The 7,739-nt window shown below is 46.2% G+C and overlaps 2 protein-coding genes across 2 annotated transcripts; one reads left to right on the top strand and one right to left on the bottom strand.

Moving 5' to 3' along the window:
* The first annotated feature begins 506 nt into the window (after positions 1 to 506).
* Positions 507 to 2,697, top strand: RPL7L1 (ribosomal protein L7 like 1). The gene is made up of 6 exons (XM_088527692.1): positions 507 to 561; positions 694 to 802; positions 1,422 to 1,585; positions 1,764 to 1,901; positions 2,181 to 2,290; positions 2,486 to 2,697. The coding sequence occupies exons 1-6, from the start codon at positions 548 to 550 to the stop codon at positions 2,692 to 2,694; spliced, it is 744 nt and encodes a 247-aa protein (XP_088383818.1). The 5' UTR covers positions 507 to 547; the 3' UTR covers positions 2,695 to 2,697.
* Positions 2,698 to 4,703: 2,006 nt separating this feature from the next.
* On the bottom strand, positions 4,704 to 7,170 carry MAD2L1 (mitotic arrest deficient 2 like 1). The gene is made up of 5 exons (XM_088527705.1): positions 7,095 to 7,170; positions 6,787 to 6,933; positions 6,554 to 6,674; positions 5,888 to 5,991; positions 4,704 to 5,157 (listed from the first exon to the last, which is right to left on the bottom strand). Exons 1-5 carry the CDS (start codon positions 7,168 to 7,170, stop codon positions 4,985 to 4,987), a joined length of 621 nt encoding a protein of 206 aa, XP_088383831.1. The 3' UTR covers positions 4,704 to 4,984.
* Between the last annotated feature and the right edge of the window lie 569 nt (positions 7,171 to 7,739).

The following is a 7,739-nucleotide window of genomic DNA, read 5'->3' as shown; positions in this document are numbered from 1 at the left end:
AGGGAAGGTGCCAGCACATGGGTACCCAGGGGGGACCGGAGAGGCTTCCCAGGCACCACTGGCCACTCACACTGGGGCTTTTCTGAGGCTCCTTTAAACCCCCAGTCTCAGTACTCCAGGCAGCTCCAAGTGCCCATGTGGAGGATATGGCACCTCTGGATCACTGCTGCTGCCCTGCAGCCTCCAGGTTACTTGGGAGCACTGTGGCATGGCCTGGGGCAGCACTGGGCAGTTTGTTGCTCCTTGCTGCTTCCCTTGCTGCTAGCAGTGGGACTGGGCTTCCCTGCACTCCGCACGTTAAGCCCCACGGCCTGGACCTCCCTCCCGGTGCTCCCCGCCGGGAAGGCCACTTCCTCCCACGGAGGAGGACCGCCTCGGTGTCCCGGGGCTTCTCCGTGCCGGCGGGCTGGGGACGGAGCGTCCCCCCGCAGAGCCGCTGGGCGGGCCGGGCAGCCGGGTGCTGCCGTGCCGGGCGCCGGGAGGAGGCGCGGGAGTGGGGCCGTGGGCGGCCCTTAGCGGGGCGGGGCGGGAGAGGGGCAGCGGCAAGATGGCGGAGCCCGAGTGAGTCGTGGTCCGGGGAGGGAGCCCATCTGCCGCCATCCGCGGAGGCGGCGGCGGGACCGGGAGCGGGAGCGGGGAGGGAGATGGCGGCGCTCCCGGGGCTGGCGGCGCTAACGGCTCTCGTTCGGTCAGGCCGAGGCGGAAGATCCCGCTGGTGCCCGAGAACCTGCTGAAGAAGCGGAAGGCCTACCAGGCCCTGAAGGCTACGCAGGCCAAGCAGGCGCTGCTCAACAAGCGCAAGGTGCTGCGGGGCGCCGGGGGCCGAGGGAGGCTGCGGGCGCTTGCGAGGCGGGCTGTGGTGTCGGGAGCAAAAAGCGTGCGGCATTGGGCCCCTTCACTTAAAAACGCCCTGGTAGTTCAGCTCGGGTGCTGCAGCCAGCGTGCTGCTGTGAACGGCTGGGCCTGTTCTGCTCTTGCTCGTGTGGAAAGCAGTGGGTTGGGGCTGACAGAAACGCAGTGGTCCTCAAACCTGTTTCTGCTGTCTCTAGAAGTATCCGGAGTCTTGCTCCACGTATATATATATATATATTTTTCCTGGGGAAAACCTCTGTTGGCTCGTGGGTTTTATGTTACTGCCCACCACTTAAGCCTTGCAGTTTAATTCAGTTTTATGTCTCTTCTTCAGTTCTCAGTCTGAGCTTTAGTTTTGTCTCTCTTGGCCTTGTACATTAAAAACTGCTTTCTTCTTATTGTCCCCTCCCCCTCCCCCCCCGCCCTCCCCAAATTAAAAGAGTATGGCACAAACTGTGAATTCAGTTTGACCATTTAATTTACTTTCATTATAATTTGATGTAAACCTGTAAGATGCAGAGGTGCTCGTGTTGGGGAGGGTGATCATTCTTTTACCACTTTGTCTTTAGCACCAAAAAGGGAAACAGATCCAGTTTAAACGCCTGGAGACTTTCGTTCGAGATTCATGGCGCAAACACCGAGACGAGGTCCGGCTGCGGCGCATGAAGCAGAGGCCTGGAGGGGTGGCTGTACCTCAGGACCACAATCTGGCCTTTGTTGTACGGATTGTAGAGTAAGAAGCTTTTGCTACTCCTTGCCTTTTGTTATTGCTGCTGTTTGTAATGTTACATTATTTCTAAATAAAGATGTATGGTCAGTGTGGACATGCTTTTTTGTAGGTAGTTTGAGGCTGTTTTGTTGTTGTACTAGAGAAAGAGGATTGCTGACAACTTTTTTTTTTCATGATTCAGGATTAAGGGAGTGAGTCTGAAAGTACGAAGAGTGATTGAGTTGCTTCGATTGAGAAAAATTTTCAGTGGAACATTTGTCAAACTGACTCCACAGTCTCTGAAGATGCTACGGATTGTGGAGCCTTATGTAGCATGGGGGTAAGTTCTGTTTTGATGCTTTAGTAGGAGATAGCGTGTAAATATCACAGCTTTACTTTTTTTCTTTCTTTTTTTCCTTTTAGTATCACAGCATGGTCAAATCCATACATGGATTTTTCAGTGAAAGCCTTAGCATTAGCAACTTCAGAATTAAAATTTGTCCCTGTTTATCTAAAACATATCTATGTTCTCAAAACATACCTTGGTCACTTTCACACTCATCAGAAGCAGAACAGTTGTCTTCTCTGTCAGTTACATATATATATTTTTTTGTTACAGATACCCTAATCTCAAGTCTGTACGAGAGCTCATTCTGAAACGGGGTCAGGCCAAGATTAACAAAAAGAGGGTCCCTCTGACAGACAACGTGTTGATAGAGGAACATTTAGGTAAGGAGAGAGATAAGAAAATAAAATGAATCAAAGCACGTAAGAGGGAAGGGAGGAAGAAAGATGTTATGGGGTGTGTATGTGGAGGATTGGTGATTCTGGGGTGACTTGCTGAAAGATGCTACAGTTAAGGTAAAAATACCACAGACACACAAATTTTTTTTTTTTTCTTTTTTTTTTTTTTTTAACCTTCAGGAGACTGTGGTATTATTTGCCTGGAAGATCTCATTCATGAAATCTACTCAGCTGGGAAATACTTCCAAAAAGTCACAGACTTCCTGTGGCCATTCCATCTGTCAGTGGCTCGCCACGCTGCACGTAATCAAGTGGGTTTCCTCAAGGAAATGGGCAAGCCTGGATGCAGAGGTGAAGAAATCAACCGGCTTATCCGTCAGCTGAACTGATGAGGTGAGGCACACATGTGGGGCGACCCCTAAATACTGACATTTATCTGGTTTCCAAACACTGGCTCTACTGGCATCAGAGATGAGAAGGACTTCCCTGTTTTGATTTTTCATTGTACAAAATTGGCCCCAAAGCAGAGGAAACTTAAGTGCTTGTAGGATCATGAGGATGACTGCCAAGGGGAAGACTGTGGGTCCTGATGGGCACTGGCAAATGCTATTGGACTTTGACGTGACTTATGTTAGGTTGCATTAAGCTGACTGTTGAACTTTATTTATTTATTTCATCTCCTGTTCTGCAGGGTCTTTGAAAATGTTTAAGAGCTGTACCTTGTATTTTTCATGGTATTTTCATGGTACCAGGTATTTTTCATGGACATCTGATTCTGCTATGAAGTACTGCAACCATCTCCTGATTGCTGCTGGCTTTATTTTTAAAATAAAATTAATGATGCAATTTGAGGAAGAAGATGCCTTTGGTGTAAGCACAAGATGACTTGAACTTCCCGGAGCAAGTTGACTTCTGCACTTCAGCAAAACAAACTTTTTGGATGCCTTACCACAATTCCGTGTTAGCCATTTCCTGCCTCTAACTCTGACAAAAATACCTGGCTGTTGTTCCATTTAACCTTATTTTTTACAACTGATATGTGGTGTTAATACATTGATCCATTTCTCACTGAGGGAAGTGCTTGAAGCTGCATTTGCTTGTGCAGTGCTCTTCTCAGGTAGACATAGGCTTTGCAGCCACCGGTTTAAAACAGTGTTCTGCTGACAGGCTGAGGAGGAAGGTAGATATGGTGCCAGTCCTAGCCAGGAATACCAGGATATTTCTGGAAGTACCTGAATCATACTTTATTTTACAACCTGTGTGTTTGTGCTGGTGACATAAGATAGCACAACCTGACTTTCTAAGTTCAACTATTCCATGGTAGGAAAGTCCATTAAATCTATAAATATGTCTGTAGATTTTATATGAGTAAGGATTTTTCTAATAAACTTTATAAAAAGTTACCATACTTTTGTATGATTTTAAGGCTGCTGAAACTAGGCTCTGTGCTGTTGTAAAAGAATTAGTTATTGAGCTCTCTGCTGGTATGAAAGCAAATAGCAGGAATTACCTCTCTATCGCTGTTTGCTATTTCTGTGGTAGGTGAATGGGTTCTTTACATCTCTTCCAAAAGGATTCTCCTTTCATAACTCATCATACAAGCGCTGCAAACCTTAGTACAACCAGTATTTTAGTTAATATTGCTGCAGTTTAGTTAAAAATAATCAGAATATTGATGTAGCGGAAGAAATACATGAATGTTGTAGATAGGAACAAAAGCTGGAATAAGAATTCAAAAGCTCTTAAGACATTTAAGTTCCCATTTCTAGCAGTGGCTTGGTGTAGAGTGTTCTCTTGTGATACCTTTGTATTAAAGGTGGAAGGCAACATTTGATTCCAAGTTCACTAGACTTGTCACTGAATGACAATTCACAGCGTAAGTCAAAGAATGAAGAAGGGAGAGTTGTGGTCGCTATGAAACATTTTGAATCTTATAGAGAAATCCAGGAGTGCAGTTTAGAGAAAGAAATCTAGAGTACATGTTTCACCTAAACAATGGAGCAACAAACTAAGGAGTATGGTAAGTTTTCAAGCTTTATTTATAAAAACACAAATACAAACATAGATATAGGACAGACACTGAAGAAATATACACCAACCTTGAGGAACATCCCCAAAACTACCTAGTCCAGAAAAGTCATTAATATACAAGGCATTGTGCATTTGACTTTTCTGAAGAACAGCTGCTTTCAAGGGCTAGGAACGACAAGTAACTAAGCATTCAACTGTTCTGCTGATTAGCTTCATGATTGTTTATGGCATACAGAACTGATTCTTTTACCATGAGAATCTGGTGTGTTGGAGCAAGATTTTTAAATGTTAATAGACCTCGAGTGCCATTAGAGCATAATATATATAAAGCTTTTAAGCTATAGACACTTAAGATGGTTCCAGCAACTGCTCCTAAGGTAGTGTCTATAACACACTATTGACTTGGTGCATCCTGTTCAGTATAATAATCAGTTTCTAGTAGTGGGTAAGTTCTTCATATCCTTCTTGGAAAGGATGGCAGCTTAGACTAGTGTGACCTCACCGTATCTGTAATCATAGACAAGTGCTTTGTCCTCTTTCTGTATCGTGCTCCTGGCCAAACCACAGTAACAGAAGGCTGCTATTCATTGCTTAGTTTGTTCACAGTGCAGCTACACAGGACAGGGTAGAGATGACAAAAGGCACATCTTAAGGAAATGAGTCCTTCTTGTAAGCTACCATACTATTCACTTTGTGGATTGTGGTAGTGAAGGAGCGAAGACGAACCTCTTCTGAATTGGCTATGAACTGCGGTCCGGACTCTTCCCACTTCTCTGGCACAGCCAAGTCTTTATCTGTGTAAATCAGCAAGTCAAAGGCACCTATAAGCAGAGGGGGACAAGTAAACAGTAAAGTGGGCATAAGAATCAGCTTGTTGGAAGAAGGTTAAACATCTGAAGTTTAAGGAAATTGAAGTGGTACTAGTTATGCGAAGAGAAGTACATTCACAAGGGAAGGTTCTCACTATGTATCAGTAGAGTTTTCTATTTAAAGATTTGATGAGATTAACTTCTCTCCCCTTTTTAAACATATGCATTAAAGCAGCTGAGTTATATATAGTATTTGCTTCAGATAGATGCTGTGAGCACAGCACAGAGTGATACAAATATGAATGCTCGTAGTTATATAAAATAATTATGCAAAGTACCAAGTACACTTGCTAGTTTTATTAAGTTAATGAGCTCTGTCATTTTGACAAAAGTTTAAATTATTTCAGGGTAGAAAGTACCAGTAATCCCCAAAATGAAGTTTCAAAGTTCTTCAATGAGATCATATATTTTCCTTAATGATTTTTAGTGTTTATTGTAGAAAAAGCAGTATGGGATAATCCTTCAAGATGATCTGACATATCTTTCCAATATTGTGCAGTGGCAACAGATGTGGTCTCCACTTAACAACAATCTCATGTCAGAAATGCTACAGTAAGTGACACTGTATGTTGTAATAAGAAAACTAAGCATACAAGGCGAACCAGAAGTGTTTTCTAAATTCTCTCCCCTCCCTCTTTTACAAATGGGACTTGATTTCTTTAGGGAGGTTAGGAATACTCACAGGCAGTTTCCAACAAAGGCAGAAAAGTTACTGTGGCAGTTATTTGTCTGATAACAGATCGGATTTCATCCTGAATAGCCTTCTGAGATTTTTCACGGGGTGCACTGGAAGAGAAAGAAAGCTTTGTTAGGAAAGGAATTTTCTACTACGCTAGCAGATTTCATTAATAATTTTCTCTCTATTAAGCTGCCACTGTTCTGCTTGCTGTATAATTTTGTGTAACTGGGACATAAAGTCTTAGGTAAACAGGCTTAGAACAATTGATTTTCAATTTCAAGTTGTTTTTCTGTGAAGCTTCACAGTACTTGTAAGGCGTCAGTTACCTCTTCACTGTGAAGCGAATGACAGTGTTTTGGCAAAACGATAGGAAAGCAGAACTAATTCTTTAGGGCACCTACCTGATACTGTTTTTTATGTTTTGCTGAAGATGAAAAGTCAGGTTTCTATTTGATACTGTTCTTACAGCATACAAGGATTACATGTGCTTCAGTACTACAACTGGTTTACACAAGGAATAGCAGTAGGCTAGGTAACAAGTTTGAAGAGACATCTTCTCTGTTCATATGGGGAGAAGAGGTACAGAACGGCACAGAGGCTCCTAACAGCTGCCAGGAGTATCAGAGCAGGTTGTTTCCAGATCAGGCGCAGGGGAACACTGGTGCTCACCTCTCATCCTTTGCAGTTTTGTCACACTCTATGTCAAACTGCCACCTCTCGAGGACCTCATTGTTTTCGATACTGGAGATCACCACCACCAGGCGCTGCACGATGCACTTGTACAACCACTCTGCAAGGAGCCACAGCAGTTATTGGCAGCACAAGAGAGACAACAGGCAGAAATACAGCAAGGAGAGGGCAGAGTCCTGTCCCAGCACCAGCACCCCTGCCCTCCCCTGCACCTTTCATCTGCTCCACCACGTTGTTGAGGTAGTTCTGGAGATCGGGGTCGGTGGTGACGAGGAGGGTGAGCCCATACTTCTGCACGCGGGTGAAGGTCTCCGGCGGATAGATGCCCCGCTGGTAGAGGATGCTGTTGATCCCATAGGCTGCAAGACACCGCGAGGAGAGAGGGTGAGACGGGAGGAGGGGGCAGGAGCACGGGCCAGCCCAGCCCCGCCTCTCCTCGGCCGTCATGGCGGCCAAACGGCCGGCGGAGAACACCCCCTGTCTCCCGCCCCCCAGCGCGAGGCCTCCCGCCGCCCCTTACAGAAGAACTCGGCGACGATCTCGGCGCTACCGCGCAGAGTGATGCCCTGCTGCTCCCGGCCGAGCTGTTTGGCCATGGCGGCAAGGGGCGCAACGGCCGCCGACCTCCGCGCCGCCCGGTTTGAAATGGAGCCCCGCCCCTTCCCCTGTCGTCGGCGCGCGCACGCGCGTTCTCCCTCCCGCCGGCCCCGCCCCGGCGCCCGCCGCGCACGTGCGCCGACCATTGGGCGGCCGTTGGCTTTAAAGTGCGCGTGCGCGCTGCGGGTGGCCGTTAGTGGCAGTTAGCGCGTCGCAAGAGTTGGGGGTAGGTGCAGCAGGGAGTGGGGGTTCTGCTGCGTTCTCGGGCGAACAAACGCAGCTTCGGCAGCTACCTGGGTTTAAAAAAAAAAAAAAGTATTGAAATGCATTAAATGTGTCACTGGCTTTGGTTGCCTGTGAGCAGCGTCACCTGTGTGAGAGCTGAGGGAGAGCAGGCTGGATTCAGGGAGCATGTCATTTTTTGGGAATATTCTTGGAAGCTTAGCTGCAGAGGCTAGGTGCGTTTGTCTGTAGGAAGGTACTTTTCAAGACAGGAATATAATTCTTTGTTCTGCTATTTTATCTAGTAAGCTAAGTTGTAGTGCAAGCCAAATGAAGCAGCTGTAAA

Source organism: Tinamus guttatus, unplaced genomic scaffold, assembly GCF_059628265.1.
Source record: "Tinamus guttatus ecotype Peru unplaced genomic scaffold, ASM5962826v1 Tinamus_guttatus_pri_ptg000288l, whole genome shotgun sequence".
In the NCBI taxonomy this organism is placed as follows: Eukaryota; Metazoa; Chordata; class Aves; order Tinamiformes; family Tinamidae; genus Tinamus; species Tinamus guttatus.
This window is presented reverse-complemented; position numbering and strand designations above follow the sequence as displayed.